This window comes from Cryphonectria parasitica, assembly GCF_011745365.1.
Source record: "Cryphonectria parasitica EP155 unplaced genomic scaffold M406scaffold_1, whole genome shotgun sequence".
NCBI lineage: Eukaryota > Fungi > Ascomycota > Sordariomycetes > Diaporthales > Cryphonectriaceae > Cryphonectria > Cryphonectria parasitica.
In genome coordinates, this window is record NW_024468909.1 from 4,827,876 (window position 1) to 4,847,821 (window position 19,946).

Genomic DNA, 19,946 nt, shown 5'->3' on the forward strand with positions numbered 1-19,946 from the left:
CCGTATAACTAAACGCTTCGATCAAGCAACCTCATGAAGTGAGTAAGTAAATGAGCAAGTCTGGATCCAACTTGTAGGCAGGGCAGGAAGGAGCAATCAACATGATCTACTACAGTGACACACGAGTGCTTTCGGGGGATTTCCTCGGAGGGGGAAGGGAGGTGCAATGCTAGCACTACAGGATCTCTTCCTTCCCTTCAACAACAATAATCATCCATTCATTTGCTCAAGGTAGTGATGCCACCTTTGAACTCCTAAACAACTTGTGTGTCGTACTCGTCAATAACGCTCTTGGGCTTCACAAATTTGCCCAGCGGCTGGTACTTCAGGTGGTGAATACCAAATCCTTCGGGCCCGCCGATCTCGATGCCCCGTTTCGAGGAAGTCCAGCGGTCGCTGGCGGCGATGCCCAGTACCGTGACGAGCAGACCGTATCTGTACTCGGGTGTGCCGATGGCCTCGCCGTTCTGCGCATCGATGACTGAGATGAGATCGGGCACGATGGCGAGGACGTCCTCCTGTCTTTCCTCCTGAGGGGCTTCCTCCTCCCCCTCCGTCTGGGTGAGTGCTGCTGGCTCGGGTATCTTGATGGCGGCAATGTTCTCGTTCTTGAAGGGAATCTTGATGCGTCCCACGAACTGACCTTGTCGTTCCCCTTCCTGCAGCGCCCCGTCCCCGTCACCACCACCTTCTTTTCGTGCCCCAGCCACGTCCATGCCCTCGATGATACACTCGCCATAGATGTGACCCATCCTCAGCGTCCTCGTGACGCCGACAATCTTGCCCTTCCACAGCACTTTCGCGGCTTGCGAGCCCCCAACCTCCTTCACGATCTCCTCAGCGACCTCATCGACTCTGTTCTCCCTCCTTGCCCTCTCCACCGCCCGGCCGATCCGCCAGGACTCGGAGATGGTATGCTCCACAACCCACCGCCTCGTCTCGGCGCCCGTGACAGGGCCCTCAGCGCAGCCCGTGTGCGAGCCCATCTGGCTCAGCGCCGCTCGTAGTGCCCTCTCGACCTGCAGATCCGACGTGGCTTTGGTCATGATGATGACGTTGCCGTTACCATCACACATGGACAAGGGGCAAAACACAGGCCGCCGCTCGTCAAAGACCACAGGCGTGGTCTGCCACTTGGTCGGGTAGGCCCGCCCCATCCAGTCACCGTCAACGACGGGCACGTCCATGTTGGTCGATGCACCCAGGATCATACCCTGCAGGCCGTTTCCCCCACCGATCTCGAGCGCGATCATGTGTGTCGCCTGTGCCCCCTTGGGCAGGATCTGTGCCAGTTCCTCTTGCGCCTCCATCATCTCATCGCCCTGAAGCTTCTCGATACCCACCGTGGGCGAGCCCATTCCTCCACCGCAGCCTACGCGATCGTTATCGGCGAGGTCGTCTGGCGAGATCACGCGCACGGAGGCTCCCGAACGGAGGATAGAGCGGAGTCGGACCATAGAGGAGTAGGGGGAGCCGCCTCCGCCTGTGCCTAGGATATAGCAACCTGTTGTGATGAAGGCGAGGTCCGTCTCTGAGACGTGCCAGACGCGGTTCTTGACCGTGGGATGATATGTGTCCAGGTCGACCTCGGCCGTTGGGCCGCCGGGTGTAGAAGCAGCCTTCGACGGTGACGAGGAGCCGTTGGTGCCAGTCGCCGTCTTCTCATACTGGTCCATATTGTTGGCCTGCTCGCCTGCTGTGGTTGTGGTGGCGGTACTGCTAGGCACAGCACCCAGGTCCGTCCGCGAAAAGTCGAAATCCCCAGCGGCACGCACGATGAAGCGAGACTTGTTGGCAATATACTGCAGAGGCAGCGTCTCCAGCTCAACAATCTTGACCGAATCCCGCGCCGCTCCCGAAGCAACGGTCCTCTCGACTGCCTCCGCCGAGATCTCCTCGAGCAGTTTTGCAGTCGACTTGCTCTCGGTAGACTTGACCGTGTCGACGACGGCGCTGACACCAGCCATGGCAGCGCCGATGGCGTTGGCAACCTCGGACCAGCGCGGTTTAAGGACCTTGCTGGCACCCTTAAGCTCGTCCGGGCTGATGACGGCACCACCCCCGACGAGGAGGACGGGCAGGTCTTCGGGGGACGTCTTCATCATGTCGATGACTTTTTCGAGCTTCTGCTTGATGATGGCCTGCACCTCGGCCAGCTCGTCGTCTGTAAGCTGGCCCTCGACCAATTTTGGATCGCCGATCTGGACGACCTCTGGACGGGAGAGGACGGTGGCGTCTGTGGTCGTCAGGACGCTACCGCCGAAGACAAGGGCCTCTTTGGTGAGCTTGTAGCCCACACTGTCTGGGCCGACTGTCGTGCGTTTTCCTGACGATGACGAGCCTTTGCGAATGATGGACCCACCGCCGAGGCCGATACTCTTGATGTCTGGGCATGAGAAATTCATGCGCACGCCGGCCAGCTCGCTGTACGCAGCCTGCTGGCGAGGGAATCCGTTGGCGAGCAATAAGCCCACATCAGTAGTCGTGCCGCCGACGTCAACGACCATGATAGCTTGTTTTTCCCTTCCTGCCTCCTCCTCCCCCGCCGTCCCACCTTGCATCAAGAAGGACGCACCGCGCATGCTGTTGGTAGGCCCGCTGCTGAACGTCCTAATGGGTAGCCTCGCCGCCGCATCGCCAGCGAGGATGGTGCCGTCGTTCTGCGTGATGAAGACGGGACAGTCGAGGCCCAGCTGCCTGACGGGCTCCTGAAAGCTGCGGATCGTCCTCCTCGCAAAGGGCAGGATGGCTGCGTTGAGGATGGCCGCGTTCTCCCTCTCGAGGAATCCCAGGTTCGCCACCTCTTTGGAGAGGACTACATCGACAGCGGTAGGCTCGTCACTGTCTTCGTCTCCTCCCTTCTTCTCGAATTCCTCCCGGATAATCTCGGCAGCCCGCTCCTCCTGCAGATACACCGTATCAATAGGACTGAACACCCCATTTACAACGATGCTCCGGATGCCCATATCGCGAATTAAACGACACTGCGCCCTGACACCCTCCTCGTCCAGCTCCGCAATGAGGTTTCCGTCCACCTCCAGGCCTCCTTTCACACTGGCCCAGTGGCCCAGCACCAGCTCGCGCATGTCATCAGGCCAGTCTATACAAGGGGGCGCATGCTTCCCAAACGGCCCCGCGAGCCTGAGCACGGCGACGCGGCATAGTCTTCTGGCATCGCGCTCCACGACGGCGTTGACGAAGTGCGTGGTGCCGATGGTGACGGAGGCGACGTCGGCTGGGTTGATGGGCGGGTCTGTGGTGGTGAACATGTGGGTGATGGCGGCATTGATGCCGTCGCTTGGGTTAGTGGTGGTTGGGGCTTTATGGTAGGCGATAATACCCCTGTTGGAAGAAGAAGAGGCAGAGGTGAGAGACGGGTCGATGATGACGCCGTCGGTGTTGGTGCCTCCTACGTCTACGCCTATGCGCAGGCGTTTTGTGGTATTTGAGACTGCCATGGTGAACCGAGAGATGGGGGGATCCTTTGAATCCAGGTCCTAGTAGATGGGATGAAGACAGCCTCTCGTCGACATGCAATGATTACTTATCACAATTTCGGATGACGAAAAGACGAAGTGGTGTGTAAATAGTCCCCAGAAATGTCATGGCATGGCACCGTGTGATAGAATAATTGAAAAGGGACTACCAAAAAGGGAGTGAGTGACTTTCGTATCATACTTGAATTTGAGGCCATTCCAGAACTCGTCGGGCCCTCTTCTATAATACTATACCCACATAGCACCATCATATACTGTGCGTCGGCAGAGTTCCCGGTGCCGGTCGGGAGGCAACGCACTGCAAGCTCCGGGTTATTGGGCGTTGATAACGTCGCGACCGGCGATCTCTCTTATTCCCAGGTGGAGATAAAAGTAAGAAAAACTGAGAGAAGGAAAGATAAGTAAACACCGGCACCGGAGATCTCCCTTTCCCCCTCTCCGCCTTTTTTCCCCCTCAATCTCAAATCGTAAACAACGTAGTATTGTCCTTCTTCTGATCAATGTGGGATGGTTGGGTGGAGGAGCTAAGAGACTCTATGATGTGTGTGTGTGTGCGTGTGTTGATTTATGGGGGACAGAGAGGGGTGAGGAGACCTTGAGACTTAAACGACGCTGCGGGAACATCCCGCGCCCCCCGTACAGTTTGGTACTCGCCATGCACGCTATGGTCCAGAGAATCGGGGACTCCCTTGGTTCTCCCTCCCATTCCCTCGCTTCCACTTGCTCGCTTATCAATATTCTATCAAGCTGAGTGTAACCAGGGATACGATACGACTCAGTCCACCACACCTCTCTCTCATGATCATCAGTCAATTCCTTGCCCGAGCTTGATAAGAAAGGGAGACAGAGAAGAAAGGAAAGAGAGGGTCAAGAGATAGATTGTTCTGGATGCCGGTGTAGGGTACAGTATCTTTGTTAAGGAACTATGTTTATTATATTTATTATATTTCAGAGCGATGGTACTTGTACTTGATACTAGTAAGGGAACTCGACGACGTTTCCCCCCCTCATCAAGTTGTCCACCAACATCATCATCATCATCATCATCTTGATCGTCATTTTCGTCATCCTCCTCTTCATCCGTCACGATCATGGCCACTGCCAGCCTGTGGTTTCGTCCTGGAGACATCAAGGAGAAAGTCCGTCTTCACGGCGACGAGACCAAACATGAGCAGACAGACTCGTGGAGCAACAGAGATCTGATCCCTCTCCCGCCTGAGAGACGAACATGGGGTGGGTCTTTTGTGTCAATTTTTCTTTCTTTTCTTCTTCCTTTTTTCTTTCTCTCTCGTGTCTCTCTGCTTGGCTGGATTTGATGTCTTCCAAATCCCATGCTTGATTGTTGTTATCTGATCGCAAAAATCTAAAGTGGGTGGTGTTCTTATATGCACAAGGACTCATACCCTGCCCCACTCAATATCCTAAGGACTACCACACTGGCCACCACAACAATAGATCCTCGTATTTATGAAGTGAGGGCATACTCAGCGACGACTTTATCGTTTTCCCTTCGAACTATGTTTCTTTTGACAAGGGCCTGACGGCGGGCTCTGCGAGTCTCTCCGGCGTTTGGAAGGGGCCTCGTGACTGTGGCTTCTCTTTGACATCAAGCTCGATGTCAAGCTTGATATAATGCTCGTCGCTGGTTCGGTAGCAGCGAGTGTAGCGCCAGATGCTCCGCTGTGCCCCTGTTGGCAGTCTTGTCTCTCAGGATGTTGTGATTTTTCGATGGGTTGTGGTGTGTGGTAAGCCTCACAGTCGATGTACTCGTCCGAGTTGGAGTCATCCTAGGATCATGCCTCGGCTATAGGGTTTTCCTGAGCCGCTTGGTATCTAGCGTTTGCATCCTGAATAAATGCATCTCGGTGCTTCTTTGCTAGGTCTCTCAGATTTCTGTATGCAGTAGCTCCTTCGACAAATCTCTCCCGTGTATCCGTCATAATAAACCCCCTAAGCTGGTTCATATGAAACTCGGGCTGCCCCTCTGGCGTTGCCGGCGCAGTGGCATGGTGGGCATAGAGCTGGAGTGTTCCTGTTCCGCCATGGTAGGTCGTAGTATAGGTATAGGCATTGCCATCATATACTAGCTCCTCTCGATCATAGTTCTGCAAGCTATGCATTGCCCGAGCACCGACTGCTCCGTTGTAGCGAGCCTGTCGCATCATTACCGCTGCAGATCCATCCGGGCCTTTAGCCTCCAGAAAGAAATTGGGCGCTATAATCCTATCTGTCGAAGTGGAAGGGACAATATGATATTGAAGTTCGCGGCGGATATCCGGATTGAGCTGTTCAGGGCGAGCGCCTAGAGCAATATCTGGTTTCGCTGCTGCTATAGTCCCGTCGGTAAGCGGCTCTAGGTTTAAGAAAGCCATATTCTCAGCGGATGGATAATTGTCCTTCCAAGGGCCAGCAATGACCGGTAGAACATATTTGCACACATCGCTTTCATCCTTTGCTCGAGCATTATCATTTTGGAAGGTCTCGAAGGCATCATCCGGGAAGCGAGAGGGCGAGAGTGATGGCCTCGGGTTAGCTAGTGCTGCTTTTATTTCTGTCAGATCCGGCTTTTGCGAGCTCCAGGTTGCATGGATCCCATGATTAGCCAAGTGCTGTTCGAAGCCAGGGTTTTGGGCTGATGACCTCTTGCTCTTGGTTGTCCCCGACTTTGTTGTGACTGTAGTAGGATCAGTAGACTTGGTCGCTCAGGTCCTGGACGAGGAGCTCATGGTGCCGGCGGTATGGTGCCTGCTCAGCGCAGGAGCAGGATACCCTCGAAGGTCGCGCAGGTCTGGTCCGCCGTGGTGTGCAAATCGGGCGAGGTCTCGGGCAGCGGGCTCTGTCGGCGACGACGGGGGAGGGGCAGGTTGTTTGCAAATCCGCCGGTCAAGCTCTTCCAGGGCCGAGCGGATCAGCGGAATCGTCGAGAGTCTGTCCCAGAACTCGGGTGGGTAGCGCCAGGGATCAGGATAGCTGATGGAGGGCGGATAGATGCTCTCCGCTGGGGAGTTGTCGGGTGCTGTCTGGTGTCGATGTGGTTTCTGGGCTGAGCGCTTGTCTGGCAAGGACTGATCTATCTTCCGGGACTTTGCACATCGACCGTCTTGCAAGGCCTCATTTGCTCGTTGCCTCTTCCGGTTCTGCAGGATCGCCATGGAGGGCGTCTCACAGGAAACGACAATGAGAGCGGGAACGGGTGATAATAAAGAGCACTGTCGGCCATTTAACATCATACACCCGAGGGAGCGTGGATGCAGAAATGCGGCGTCAGCGCGTGGAGGAAAGTTGTCATTGGATCGCCTGCGTTTTGATTGAGGTCAAGGGAGAACATTCTTATCGGCTAATGATTGTCTCATGATAAAGGATCATGTGTAGCTCTTCAGACTGAGGTGTGGACATCAATCTTGGTCACAAGCGTAATGATATGTCACAGATGGGCGCTACCGATCCATAGAAGTGCTTAAATGTATATGACCAAGCACCAAATGGTGATTGATGCCCAAGGGTTGGAGGAATGCCTCGTGGCTGATGATGGCTGGTATCAACCAGATGGTTGGTGGGATTGCGGCTGGTATCACCAACGGGAGTGACTTTAGCCGTTATGCCAAAGGGCCAAAGCACTATGTCGGGCGGCACGATGCTCTCGGCCTGGATTGTTGGTGTGCTGGTCTCGTTTGTCGGGCTCGTCACCACGTCTGCTGCACAGAAGATCTATGGGGAAATCTACTGTAAGCACACAGCCCCACGATCTCTCCCATCCTTTCTTCCTGCTGAGGAATAGGAAGATCCGCCTGAGCCATCTGTACCGGACGGCGGACACTTCGTACTGGTTCTGGCACGGCGTCAACTGGCGCGCCCTGGTTGCGTGGCCGTGTGGCTGGATCCCCACCATAGGAGGCCTGGTCCTCACGACCTTGGGCAAAGATGATGGCCCGCGGGGCTTGTACCAGCTGTACTACATGGCGTTTCTCATGGGGTTCTCTATCAGCTCCATTCTCTTTTACACCCTCAACAAGCTCTTCCCCGTCCCCGGCATGGGCGAGTACGACGACATCGACTTCTACGGCACCCTTAGTCCCGACGAGGCCGCCAAGCTGGGCGTCATTCCTTGTGACCGGACGGCGGTCATCTATGGCGACCACAGTAACGACCTCAGCGCGACACAGGTTGCCGAGGCTTTTGATGACAAGAAGGGCGGGACGTGTCGGGATGATAAAGCTAGACGCGAGAAAGTTGGCGTGCCCGTCTCTAATGACAATGTATTTCTTCTTCTTCTTCCTCCATGCATGGTTAGTATTGTGATCCGGATGTCTGTCTGTATATATGCCGGTTTAGGGCTGTTGGATGAATGGAACCTGTACTTTGCCGTCGTGTCACCAGTACATGGACTGGCAAAAGAATCTCCACTCCACTGATTCGTATCCTACTGTGCGTGTGGAACATCCATAGGGAAATGGCATGCCCCCCCCCTTCTCGGTGTATAATGGATCCCCATACCCCATGACCCGTGGGATCACCGGTGCCATGTCCTTCCGATGTGCCCGCCCGCCCGCCCGCATATCGCTCGAAAGTCGGCCAGTGATGACGAAGAGCCATGCATGATGATCCGAGTCCGAGATTGATTCTCGTTTCCACAGCCGTTGCAGCAGGGTAACATCAGCTTGGCGACTTGCTGTCGTGATCCGGAAGTGGGAGAAGAAGAAGGAAAAAGGGGAGAGGGGAGAAAGAAAAAGACGGTAGGAGATGGTGCATCCACGTCTCTGGTTTCCTAATGCTGCTCTTCATAATGTATGTACTAAACTGTTCATGCTTAGTAAAAAAAAAAAAAGCCGGTAAAGCCATGCGTGGTCTTGGAGAATACAACCCAAGAACGAGTTAGATTATTTGCTTCTCAATATGACTCGCTCGCGCTATATGTCAAGATGATAATGCTTCTTCCCCTATCCGCTGTACTTGAGGGAGAGAAGAGATCCTACGACTTGGTCTCGACTCCCGTAGAGTCCTTCTTTTTATCCTCAGTCTGGTCTATCGAGCTCTCGTTCCCGTTCTCTTTTTGGATGGCTCCCGTGTCTTGCTTCTCCTCGGTCTTTGTCTCACTAGGTGGTGGTGGCGGCGGTTGCGAGGCGGGCTTGACTTGTTTCGACTTGACAATGTCGATCAGGTAGTCGCCCGTATTCCCGAAACCGTCGATATGCTGCAGCTTGCTCTTGAAGAATTCAAAGTCACGCAGCATGCTAGATGGGTGTTAGCAACGTATGTTCCATATCCCATGTCTGACTATCCAGGAGAAACGAAAGAGAGAGAGAGAGAAAGAGAAGGAGGGGCAGAAACATACCTATCCCGACCAGCCGCAGTCTTCGGATCAGCAACCCTGAAGTCTGCACCAAATTGCTCCTTGATGCTGGTGAAGACGGGTACCATGATCATGCGCACTGCGTCGTCGGAAAGATGTTTGCAGAGATTTTTGTAGAGAAGAGAGGTCTCCTTCACCAGCGTCTCCATATAGGCATGCGCACCCTTTGTCTCCTTCTCCCAGTCGGTGGCCTTGGCCGTCTTGGCGTGCGCTGTCGCTCGGCCGCTCATGATCTCCACCAGCTTGTCGAAGATGGTCTGCGTGTGCTCTTGGTAGTCTCGTTTCACCTTGTCGAACTCGCCCATCAGCGCCGATGAGGCACTACCCGACCCAGCGTGACGCCGGGCGAACTCCCGCACATAGGGTATCAAGGCGGCTACAAATGACAGAGCTTGCGAGGAGGAGGCAAGGTGACGGGTAGTGATATTCCTGAGCCCCGCTGTCCGCGTGGCGCCCGCGCCCAAGATGAGCTGCTTGCAGCGCGAGTCGAAGAATTGAAGGTATTTGATGAGCGACTTGGCGACGTCTGATGTGATGGAAGGGATCCCCACGATGAGGTGTAGAAAGTTGGACATGCCATCCATGCAGTACACGGCCGAGTTGGGCAGGACAAAAGTTTCCGAGTCGATGATCGCTTTTGCCTTGCCAGAACCGTTGCTCTGTGACGACTTTTCAACAACACCGTTCTCCTCATTCTCGTCCTCCTCTGGATATGGGATCCAGACTTGTGTGCCTAGTGCCCATGCTCCCGGGTCACTTGTGCTGCTGTCGAGAATCCGCTGTAACTGTTCCTTGTGTGCCTCCGTGAAGTCGACTGCGCCCCACTGATCCAACTCCATTCCTGTGGCAAGTTTCTGTTGTTCCGCATCGCCGTGATTCCGAACAAAGTCCTTGATCTGATTGTTGACCTCGTCCTTCAGGAGCGTCCCGCTCCTCCCTGACATCGACTCGCACTCGTTGGCAAAATGTAGGTTAAGCGTGAAGTAGCGCAGGAACCAGACCAGTTCCAGATGAGTACTCTGCTCTGATCGCACTCGTAGTATCCGCACAATCTTGTCATGCGCTATATCAACCCCATTGCCAAGGACAGCAGACAGGTCCAGCACCTTGTGAATCTCTTCCTGGGCCTCGATGCCAGCAACCGACGTTCTCCTCGTCGGAGGGCTCAAGGGTGGCGATTTCAGTGGTGGGGACTTCATGCCTGACGGTATTGAGCCATCCTCGATGGAGGCAGCAACATCCAGCATCAACTTGACCTGTGTCGACGTCCTTCGCAACGTCTCGGTTACGCTGACGTAGACCTTCACCAGCAGTTCCTCGGCATCCGCGGGCTCGAGTGCTCGTAGGTTCCGAGCAAGGATTGAGGACTTCTCCCTCTGAGACAATTTGCGCCCACCACCAGTGGCGGTAGAAGCAGACATTACAGACATATTGTCGTCGTCGTTCGAACTGGGCAAGCCCTGCTTCACGAGGCTCCTGACCTCCTTGATTACAGAGTCCCGATACGCCGTGACCGCATTAGTAATCTGTTTTGCCCTGTACAGGCCGCCCAAGCTCTCGATGAGTTTTGCGCGAAGGTCATCCGTCGACTCCAGGTAAGATGGGAAAGCCGTCGGTTCTCGTGGCGTGCGGCCACCCCTCGCTCGTATGGATGCGCTGTTCCAACGTACAAGAACTTCTCGAGTCGAGACGTTCTCGACATGGCGCCGGAGGTCTGCGATGAGGCTTGCCACAAACTTGGTTTCGTAGGCCTTGCCGATTCGTGATCGCAAAACATTCATGTCCTCGTTCACACCCTGCAGCGCTATCGCACCTCGGAGATCCCTCAATTGCACAGTCCGCAGCGCACTTGGCGGTGGTATCGACTCGTCTTCCTCGCCGGCGATAAGGCCCTCCAGAGCGTCAATCCCGTCGAGTGCAGCATCGACATCGCCCGAGTCCACCATTGACTCGCAGTTTGCCAGCTGATTCACCACTTCCTTCAGCTGCAGAACGGCATCATGGAGCTGCTGGACGTTTTCGCGCCGCCGCCGTATCTGAACGGTATGTAGACCACTGAGAACAATCTCCTCATCCACAGCCTCAAGCTCTTCTCTCAGGGTCTTTATCTTCTGCACAGACTCGGCCGTTTCTGTGTGGAGTTCTTTCAGAGATCCGAGAGCGCTGAAAAATGTGGTCGAGGCAGTCGAGATGGCAGAGATCAGATGCATTTCCACAGTGTCCATATACCAAGAGAGCTTCTCCTGTAGGATCGCATTCGTGGCCAGGGCCTTCCGCGGCGCTGTCGCATTCCCATTTGATGACGCTTTCTCTTCTTGACGGACGACCTCGGATCTCTCGCTTACAACATCAAATGTCCTTGGGTTCTCTAGGTGGAAGTCTTCGTCGAAGTAGACGACGGGGATTGTTGATAGTGGAGGTGGCCCCTGGGCGGATTTTCTGGAATAGCTCGAGCTCGACCTCCGCGCGATAGGTGGCGCATCCAGACCAGTAAAAGAGGATATCGAAGAGACAGATGCTTTCCTTGAGTTCGGTGGTCTTCTGCCTGGACGTAGACGGTTGTGGGTGTCCTCGCTAAAAGAATCTCCGACCTCGTCCCCTTTCCCACCTCGTGTACGGTTCAACACGTCTTCCTCTTCGCTCTCTTTTACCTGTTGGAGCTGTCTATACAGTGCGCCAACTTGCTTCAAATATGGTTCAAATTCGGACGGGTTGATCTTTTGGATGTTTGTCAGGGTCACAGGAGGAATGTCCCGGGCCGTCGGTGGCTTGTGGGCACTCGACGCCGGAGCAGTGGTGTGTGGGAGGAGACCGGTTCGAACGATTGGGGGTTGGAGGAGCGTTGAGATGGCTATCGAGCGGTCAGTTGTGACCACCATTTCTTTCTTCTGGTGGTCGCGCATACCATTCTGCCCGATTTCGAGGACACTCTCGCTGAAGGCCCCCTGATCTAAGGCGCCGCCCACTGAATGAATCGATCCGGCTGTAGACGGCCTTCTTGAACTAACAGATCCATGCCTATGAATGTCAGACAGCGACACCAGTCAAGAAAGTTCGTCGTTGCTAGCGTACCTGTGGAAGGGGAAGTCTGCACGGTGGCTCTGCGGTGAGGTAGGAGAGGCAAGACTGTCGATGGACTTCCGGGCCGCTGGATTCGAATACATGATGGATCCAAGAAGCTAAAGGACGTGACACTGCCCGTATTGACAATGCGGTCCTCAAAGAGCCCCAAAGGAAAGCCGGCGTGGCTATTAGTCGTCGATGGATAAGCGATGCTACCGTGGAATCATTGCTGGAGTTGGTGTCTGTTGCAATGCGCGGAACGATGAAAGGAGCGTCACAGCCGAGGGTGTTTGATTATTGTGGCATCAATGGACTGAGAAGAAGTAGGAGCGCTAGATACAGAGGAAACTCGAGAGCAATACGTTGTCTGGATGGCAGATTCTCGGTCCCGAACTGAACTCTACTGTGGTATACATGCACACTCAATGGACGGGTGATGAATGCATCAGCCACGGATAGTGAACAGCTAGCCGTCAATGGAGCTCAATGGTCCACCGACTATTGACCATGCTTACTACTAAGCAACGCTATGGTACTCTGGCAGTCTGGGCTGTTTGGTGCCGTAGCTGTCAAAGCGATAAGATACAGGGCCCGCTAGCTGGGCCTGCTTACTGTACATACTTTTGTGCAAAATGCAAGGGTTCGGCGAGCACTAGCAGTAGGTACTGTATCCCCTGCTGCATGTTCGCTGGAGAAGCCGTAAGCCTTTGCTAGAAGGACAGTGACCAGGTCTGCCCCTGCTGCAGTTTAATTGATTTCGCGTTGCAACCGCGTCTCACAGCGCGTCACCTCCCACTTCTCAGTAAATTTCGCGTCACGAAGCACTCGCACTCATTTGCCCTCCACGACACCCGCAACACCACTTTGCTGTCAGATTTCCTCCTTGACATCGTCTATTCTGAGCGCAGACAGCACCGCCTACACGACTCAAAATGGATCGCGGGACTGTACATACTCTTCACGTCTTCCCTCAGGAAGAGGCTGAGGAGACAAACCTGCAGGTCCAGAAGCAGCTCGAGACCTTCATCCTCGAGTTCAGACTTGACAACGTCTTTGTCTACCGGTAGGGTGTGATCACGAGCAAGTCATATTGACAATATCACTGATAAATGCCATTCAGGGATCAATTGCGCGAGAATGCGCTGCTGCAAAATTACTACTGTGACATTAACATCGGCGACTTGATCAAGTACAACGAGGAGTTGGCGCATCGCCTCGTCACAGAGCCTGCCGAGATTATACCACTGGTGCGCGTCCTCACCCTGATCTCTCCACTACTACCTTCTTCTGTGCTGACAGATGTTCATCTCAGTTCGAAAATGCATTGCGAAAATGTACCCAAAGAATCGTGTTTCCTCATGACATGAAAGTCAACCTGCCGCCACACCAGCTCCTTCTGCATTCAGATGCCGAAAATGTGTCGATCCGCAACCTCGACTCCCTCACCATCTCTCGACTGGTTAGAGTACCTGGAATCGTCATTGGCGCTTCAGTCATGTCCTCGAAAGCAACGGAGCTTCACCTGCAGTGCCGTAACTGTGGTTACGCGCCGAACATAAGCGTAGACGGTGGTTTCACGGGTGTCACCCTCCCACGGCGCTGTGGAAGGGAGAGGCTGAGGAACGACCCGACAGAACCATGTCCACTCGATCCCTACTTCGTCGTGCACGAAAACTCCAAGTTCGTCGACCAGCAGGTCATCAAGCTGCAGGAGGCACCGGATCAGGTTCCCGTGGGAGAACTGCCGCGACACGTCCTCATCTCCGCCGACAGATACCTGACCAACCGTGTTGTCCCGGGATCGAGATGCATTGTTATGGGCATCTTCTCGATCTACCAGAATAAAGGAAGCAAGAACTCGTCCACAGGTGGTGCCGTCGCTATTCGCACACCATATTTACGGGCTGTCGGTATCCAGACGGACATTGACCAGACTGCCAAGGGTCACAATATATTTTCGGAAGAAGAGGAGGAGCAGTTCCTGGCGCTGAGTAGGAGGCCGGACCTCTATCAGGTGATGACCAGGTGCATAGCCCCGTCTATCTACGGAAACCAGGACATCAAGAAGGCCATCTTGTGCTTGCTGCTTGGCGGTTCCAAGAAGATTCTACCCGACGGCATGAAGCTGAGAGGCGACATCAACGTGCTACTCCTTGGTGACCCGGGTACAGCCAAGTCACAACTGTTGAAATTCGTTGAGAAGGCCGCTCCCATATCCATCTACACCTCGGGCAAGGGATCTTCGGCGGCCGGTCTGACAGCATCCGTGCAACGAGACCAATCCACCCGAGAGTTCTACCTGGAGGGCGGTGCAATGGTGCTCGCAGATGGTGGTGTGGTATGTATTGATGAGTTCGACAAGATGCGAGACGAGGACCGAGTGGCAATCCACGAGGCTATGGAGCAGCAGACGATTTCCATAGCCAAGGCCGGCATCACTACCATCCTCAATGCGAGGACATCTGTCCTGGCAGCTGCCAACCCCATCTTTGGCCGCTACGATGACATGAAGACCCCAGGCGAGAACATTGACTTCCAGACCACCATCTTGTCTCGTTTTGATATGATCTTCATTGTCAGAGATGAGCACGAGCGCGGCCGTGACGAACGTATTGCCAAGCACGTCATGGGCATTCACAAAGGTGGGGTGGCAGCTGATGATACCACTGAAAGCGAGATTCCTGTCGAGACGATGAAGCGCTACCTGAGCTACTGCAAATCGTAAGTCAACCAGACCCCTCTCTCGTCAATCATCCGATGATCATGAGGCTGACAGTCCACTAGACGGTGCGCTCCTCGTCTCAGCGAGGCAGCAGCGGAGAAGCTCTCATCGCACTTCGTCTCGATCCGCAAACAAGTGCACGCGACTGAACTGGAGGCCAACGCCCGCTCGTCAATCCCCATCACTGTCCGTCAGCTCGAGGCCATCGTGCGCATCACCGAGTCCCTGGCCAAGCTGACTCTATCCCCTGTCGCGACGGAGGCCCATGTCGACGAGGCGATCCGGCTGTTCCTGTGCTCGACCATGGACGCCGTGAACCAGGGCAGCAGCCAGGGCAGCCGCGAGCTCAACGACGAGGTCAACAGGATTGAGGCAGAGCTGAAGCGGCGGCTGCCCATCGGGTGGAGCACGAGCCTGGCGACGCTGCGAAGGGAGATGGTCGAGGGCAAAGGCTTCAGCGAGCAGGCGCTCAACAGGACGCTCATGATCATGCAGAGGCGGGACACGATTATGTTCCGAAACCAGGGGGCGCAGGTGTACAGGAATGGGGCATGATAAGGCGCGCGTATGTGTGTGTGGCGGCATCGGTGAAACACCGTACGAGGGGTGTTAATCGGCGTTTGATTTGGTTCGAGGAGGAAGGAATTATATTTGCGTGCTGGTTTCCTGTCTGGCCTGGTTGGGAATTGGACGGTACTTATGCCACTGTGTGAGATTCGTAAGACAATTTACATATCCATCCATTGTCTTTGGTTAGGAGATGGCCATTGCCCGGGCAGCACCGTTGCCTGAATGCGTGGATGAAACCTAGCAACATTGTCAATTTATACACCACTCCAGTGAGCTGACTACCTTTTATCAACCCCTCCGTCTTCAAAAGTCAGCCAAGTCACAAGCAGAGGACCCCAGCTACAGCAGTCAGCTAAGCGTAACCTGGTGACCAGTAGTACAGGGTGGCTGAAGAGACGGGAGGGGTGCCTTACCGCGATCTACTCGACTATTCCGGGTCTTAATCTGCCTCGGGAGGACAGGTCTGATGGGGTCTTCAGAAGATGTAAACGCGCAACTCGGTGATGTCTTCTGTGAACAGACGATACGGTTGGAATGAGGGTTCAATTGGGGTGAACAGGTTGTTTTGTAATCGGTAGCAATTTCCACTTATCATTGTTTCCTGCTTTGAGGTTGAAAACAAAGACACAAAACAGAAAACAAGATGCGTGTTGCGTGGATGGAACTCATAAGTAATGTCTTAAATAATGTACAAGTCTACAAAATACCGGGACTCTACTCCCTGCCGAGATGCGCAGAACGCCTGCGCCCGAGATGAGTTGTCTCTCACACGTACGCAATGGTGTTGTCGAATCGTATGGTAGCGTTGACTCCCAGAGCCGCTTCTCCATTAGCAACAGAAGGACCGCGGGCGATGAGCTAGAAAGGAGCAGGTCAGCAATAATGTTCATAGTATCTCTTCATTGTCATGATCGGACAGAGACTCACCTCTCCTTCTGCCTTCTCATCTGTTGTCTTGTGATCGCCAGAGTCTCTCAAGAGGATCTCCACGCTGGTTACGGGTGGGCCGAAATGGGAGCATTTATCCTCGTGCACCCGGTAGTCATAAAACTGCGTCTGCGCTACGGCGCCTGCCACCTTCGCTGCTGTCAGCGCGTAGATGATCCGTGCACCAAGGTAGATCCTCAGATCCGATAGCACAGCAGACGACAGTGGCGGCGTCGTTCCTGAACCAGCACGCTCAGCGGTGTATACCAGTCGTAGCTTTCCGGGAGTCTGTCCGATGGCGGGCCTCAGACTATCATTGTAGGATGTCAGGAAGGAGGCAGCCGGCATGACACCCGTCTGCGTGAGTTCGCGCGTCTGCAGCCAGTGTATCTTGCTGGTAAAGAAAGAGGAAACGTTGCGCGTGGCCAGCTCATGGGTCTTGAGGAGAGTCTGCGGGGAGGCCACGATGACTGTTGGTGCGATGCCACGGGTCGCGAGGCCGAGGTCCACATCGCCTGCAGAGGAGTTGAAGGCGACCGAGGCATTCGAGTAGAGGGCGGCGAGGGTCAGGGACAGAGTGTAGGTGCTGGCCAGTGAAGCAGCAGGTAGGAAAAGGTCAGAAGGGCCCAGGCGCTGGGTCTGTGGGATGGCGAAGAGCTGTGCGGCGATGGCGGAGACGATGTTTGCGTTTGTAAAACGCACCATCTCTTCTGTGACGCCTGGCTTCGAGGGCCAGAAGATGGTCATGTCACGGGGCTCTGCCTGGCCTTCAAAGGGGGGGAGCTCCGTGCCGGCATCAGCCGGGCTGTCCTGGACGATGTCCTGCCACGTTACGACCTCGATGCTGCCGCCCATGCCCTGCGGGACCTCGTTCCAGTCCATATGCCTGTTGCCTTCATCAACCACCCAGATAACATGTCGGAGGGAGGGGTAGTTCTTGACAACTAGATCGAAAGGGAACGAGCCGGGAAGGGCCACGACAGTATCGACGGCAGCGCGGCGCAGCATCGAGATAACGGCCTCGTCGGACTGGTCAAAGGGGATGAGGACAGCAGTCAGGTTGTAGAAGGCGCATGCGAAGATGGCAGCCATCAGCTCGACCGAGTTGGGCAGGTAGATGGCGACGCGGGCACCGCCCTGATCGAGGATATGTTTTCCGATGAGGTTGATCTGGCGCGTCACATCGTCTGATGCAGTCAGTAACCGTCGAACATGAACGAGATGCGTTCAAGCATACCAAACTTGTGCTCAAGCACCTTCTGTCCCCCAAGAACCGTCAGGATCTTTCCCTTGCCCGTCGGCTTGCCCGGTTCCGAGGTTCCGCTGATGGCCTGTCTCCAAACATCACGGAGATCTCCATCGCGTCCTCTGGACCATTTGGAGGCGCCAGGGTCCTTCACGTTCAGGCCAGAGTTCAGAGGCATGCCATGAGGGGAAGAGTGGGACCGATAGACGGAGGATTCGCCTTTGTATCGCACAGGTGAGGCTTGTGCCTGGCGAGCGAGGAGCAGAGGGTGAGTGTCGGGGTCACGGCGGGCAAAGACCTGGTAGGAGAGGAACATGACGAGGATGGTAGCGATAGCAGTTGAGTACGAGTTCCATTGCGCGAATAGGCCGGTGACGCCCTGGTCGAGCTGCCACATGGCGTTCTCAAAAAATCCGTTGAACATGGTGGGCTGAGCTGTCGAGCCGGAGAAGCTCCTCCGGGTCGAGAACTTGTTGTATGTCTCGGGCGGAGTGTGAGTGACTGGATGGGTCGGTCGATCGATGGCCGAAGATGTTGAGGATGGTACTATCTTGGACAGAAAGATATTCACAGACGAGGCAACATAGCTCGTCGCACCTGTGGTGTGATGCCTCGTCTTTTGATATGATTATTGAGAGAATGTGATGCCTCGATAGACTGCAGAAGTGAAGAGTCGCAGCCAGCGGAAAGAAGCTCTGAGTTTGAGGTTTTGAAGGAGACGGACAGCTGTGACGAAAGCCTGGCTCTAGCGCGGGCTGGCGGGATGGTTGGAGGTCCCTGAGACAGTGGGGCGGTGCCGTCACAATACCCCGGCACGCCGTCGCCTAAGTAGCAAATATGTTAATGTCAAGTACTATTACCGACGTTGGTCTCTGCATGATTCAATGTGCCTACCTTTGGGATATGTGTATGCACTTAGGCTTGTCTCAAGACTCCATGCCTTCATTCTGAAGCTCACAGGACTCAGAAGACTAGTAGATAAAGTGTACTCTGTCCCTGGATTTCATCTCACCAGTCTCCTTGTTCTCTTCTGCTGACTTCCAGGGCTTAACAGCTGGAGGGAGTACTCATTATCATATAAGGAATTCATTCACACGAACTCTTGAAACATGAAAATCCGTTTTGTACTTGACACAAGTAGAAAGCGCCGACCTTACCTGGCCAAATTACTTCTTAAACGCGTACTATACCTCAAAGCCATTGGTAGTACAGTCGTGGTGCCTTGTACGTTCCATGCCAGAGCTGAGTGCTGCTGGGAGGTGGGCGGTTAGTCCCGTGTCCCCACCAGGAGCAAGGATGCTGTCACCTAGGGAGCCATGCAGTGTTGATTTTCGCGTTTTCAGCGAAGTCTGCCTGCCTAGCCGGCTTCTCTTTCCTAGTCACCACAACAAAACGCAGCTCGACCACACGCACCTCTTCGCAATAGGCAGGCTTGCCTTGGAGGCACATCTTCTCCAGAAGACTTTACTAACCCAACAGGTATCCTCATTTTTTCTTTCTTTTTGTCTCTGAACTTGACACCGAATACCAACCCAAACCGTCCCCTTCCTCGGGTTGGCCGCGCAAACCTGGACCAGCATTCAACCTCCCGGCGCATCATCCCCCATCGCGATCAACATGTCGGGATCCTCAACGGCGCTCGCCGTCAGCAAGCCTCGGTTCAACGTGACGCCCTCCAAGACGACACCCTCCAAGGCCATCCCCCCAGCTACCGAGTCGCCTGGCAACTGGCAGCACCCTCGCATTGACGAGATCACCCGCCGGCAGAGCGCCACCCTCTTCACCAGCGACAATGTCAAGACGGTCATCTACAACGTAACTGCACTGTTTGTGGTCGGATTTGTTCACAGGATCCATGATGACTTTAGCTCAAGATGGATGTAAGCAGGCGCGCGCGACAGCATCTCCCGACCCGCCTCGGCCGAGTCCACCGGAACTAACAGTTGTGTGTAGTCACGGTGTCGACACGAGGACAGCAGTGTGGTGGGCCTTCTTCGCCTTCTACATGCTGCCGCTCTGGAATATCCTAGTCGCCTGTCTTCCCCTCCTCCGGGAGAAGGATGACCTGTCCGATATTCCCCTCACGCCGGCACAGCGAAAGCTACTTGGCCTCCCGCCCAGCTCGAAGCCGCCAGCACCGGACACCGTCTACAGCACACCTCCACGATGTTCCCGGACCCCGTCCATCGCGAGCTCGACCGGCAAGGCCAGCCCGAATAACTCGCCGCTCTCTGCTAACGGCAGCCCGGGCTCTGGTTCGAGGATTGGCGGATCACCATACTCGCCTGTCGTGAGCCCGCTGCTACAGAAAGCTGTGGGCTACAATGGACGCCGCTCGACCTCTCAGGGATCGCCCACCCCTCTTAGCCAGAGCCTGCTCAACCAGAGCGCCGCCTCTTTCAACTCGAGCGTCTTCTCTGAGCCACCTGCAACGCCGAGCCCGCCTGGCGGAAAGAGAATCAGCGTGGGGCTGAACAACAAGTGGCTATACGAGAGGAGCAGAAGATCGTCAAACAATGTGTGGTCATAGCAACAGTCAGGAAGGGATGTTTAGGGAAGAAATGGCGATTT

At 54.9% G+C, this 19,946-nt stretch overlaps 7 protein-coding genes across 7 annotated transcripts; 3 read left to right on the forward strand and 4 right to left on the reverse strand.

The window, feature by feature from the left end:
• Positions 1-158: 158 nt before the first annotated feature.
• Positions 159-3,458, reverse strand: M406DRAFT_271925 (uncharacterized protein; the record flags this gene model as incomplete). The annotated part of the gene is made up of 1 exon (XM_040918132.1): positions 159-3,458. The coding sequence occupies one exon, from the start codon at positions 3,456-3,458 to the stop codon at positions 255-257; it is 3,204 nt and encodes a 1,067-aa protein (XP_040781640.1). The 3' UTR covers positions 159-254.
• Positions 3,459-5,290: 1,832 nt separating this feature from the next.
• On the reverse strand, positions 5,291-6,649 carry M406DRAFT_336294 (uncharacterized protein; the record flags this gene model as incomplete). Its single annotated transcript, XM_040921134.1, has 3 exons — positions 5,291-6,137; positions 6,213-6,467; positions 6,582-6,649. 3 exons carry the CDS (start codon positions 6,647-6,649, stop codon positions 5,291-5,293), a joined length of 1,170 nt encoding a protein of 389 aa, XP_040781641.1.
• A 376-nt stretch (positions 6,650-7,025) lies between these two features.
• On the forward strand, positions 7,026-7,753 carry M406DRAFT_67063 (uncharacterized protein; the record flags this gene model as incomplete). The annotated part of the gene is made up of 2 exons (XM_040925040.1): positions 7,026-7,222; positions 7,276-7,753. Coding segments are annotated over 2 exons (675 nt in total), but the record flags the coding sequence as incomplete, so codon positions are not given.
• Positions 7,754-8,371: 618 nt separating this feature from the next.
• Positions 8,372-12,011, reverse strand: M406DRAFT_285415 (Vps54-domain-containing protein; the record flags this gene model as incomplete). The annotated part of the gene is made up of 4 exons (XM_040918613.1): positions 8,372-8,728; positions 8,830-11,698; positions 11,753-11,781; positions 11,920-12,011. The coding sequence occupies 4 exons, from the start codon at positions 12,009-12,011 to the stop codon at positions 8,467-8,469; spliced, it is 3,252 nt and encodes a 1,083-aa protein (XP_040781643.1). The 3' UTR covers positions 8,372-8,466.
• An 831-nt stretch (positions 12,012-12,842) lies between these two features.
• Positions 12,843-15,187, forward strand: M406DRAFT_245397 (MCM-domain-containing protein; the record flags this gene model as incomplete). The annotated part of the gene is made up of 4 exons (XM_040916328.1): positions 12,843-12,973; positions 13,031-13,157; positions 13,223-14,631; positions 14,695-15,187. The coding sequence occupies 4 exons, from the start codon at positions 12,843-12,845 to the stop codon at positions 15,185-15,187; spliced, it is 2,160 nt and encodes a 719-aa protein (XP_040781644.1).
• Positions 15,188-15,729: 542 nt separating this feature from the next.
• On the reverse strand, positions 15,730-17,799 carry M406DRAFT_285418 (acetyl-CoA synthetase-like protein; the record flags this gene model as incomplete). Its single annotated transcript, XM_040918614.1, has 3 exons — positions 15,730-16,060; positions 16,130-17,316; positions 17,367-17,799. The coding sequence occupies 3 exons, from the start codon at positions 17,797-17,799 to the stop codon at positions 15,968-15,970; spliced, it is 1,713 nt and encodes a 570-aa protein (XP_040781645.1). The 3' UTR covers positions 15,730-15,967.
• Positions 17,800-18,992: 1,193 nt separating this feature from the next.
• M406DRAFT_33644 (uncharacterized protein) lies at positions 18,993-19,905 on the forward strand (the record flags this gene model as incomplete). The annotated part of the gene is made up of 2 exons (XM_040921149.1): positions 18,993-19,255; positions 19,347-19,905. The coding sequence occupies 2 exons, from the start codon at positions 18,993-18,995 to the stop codon at positions 19,903-19,905; spliced, it is 822 nt and encodes a 273-aa protein (XP_040781646.1).
• Between the last annotated feature and the right edge of the window lie 41 nt (positions 19,906-19,946).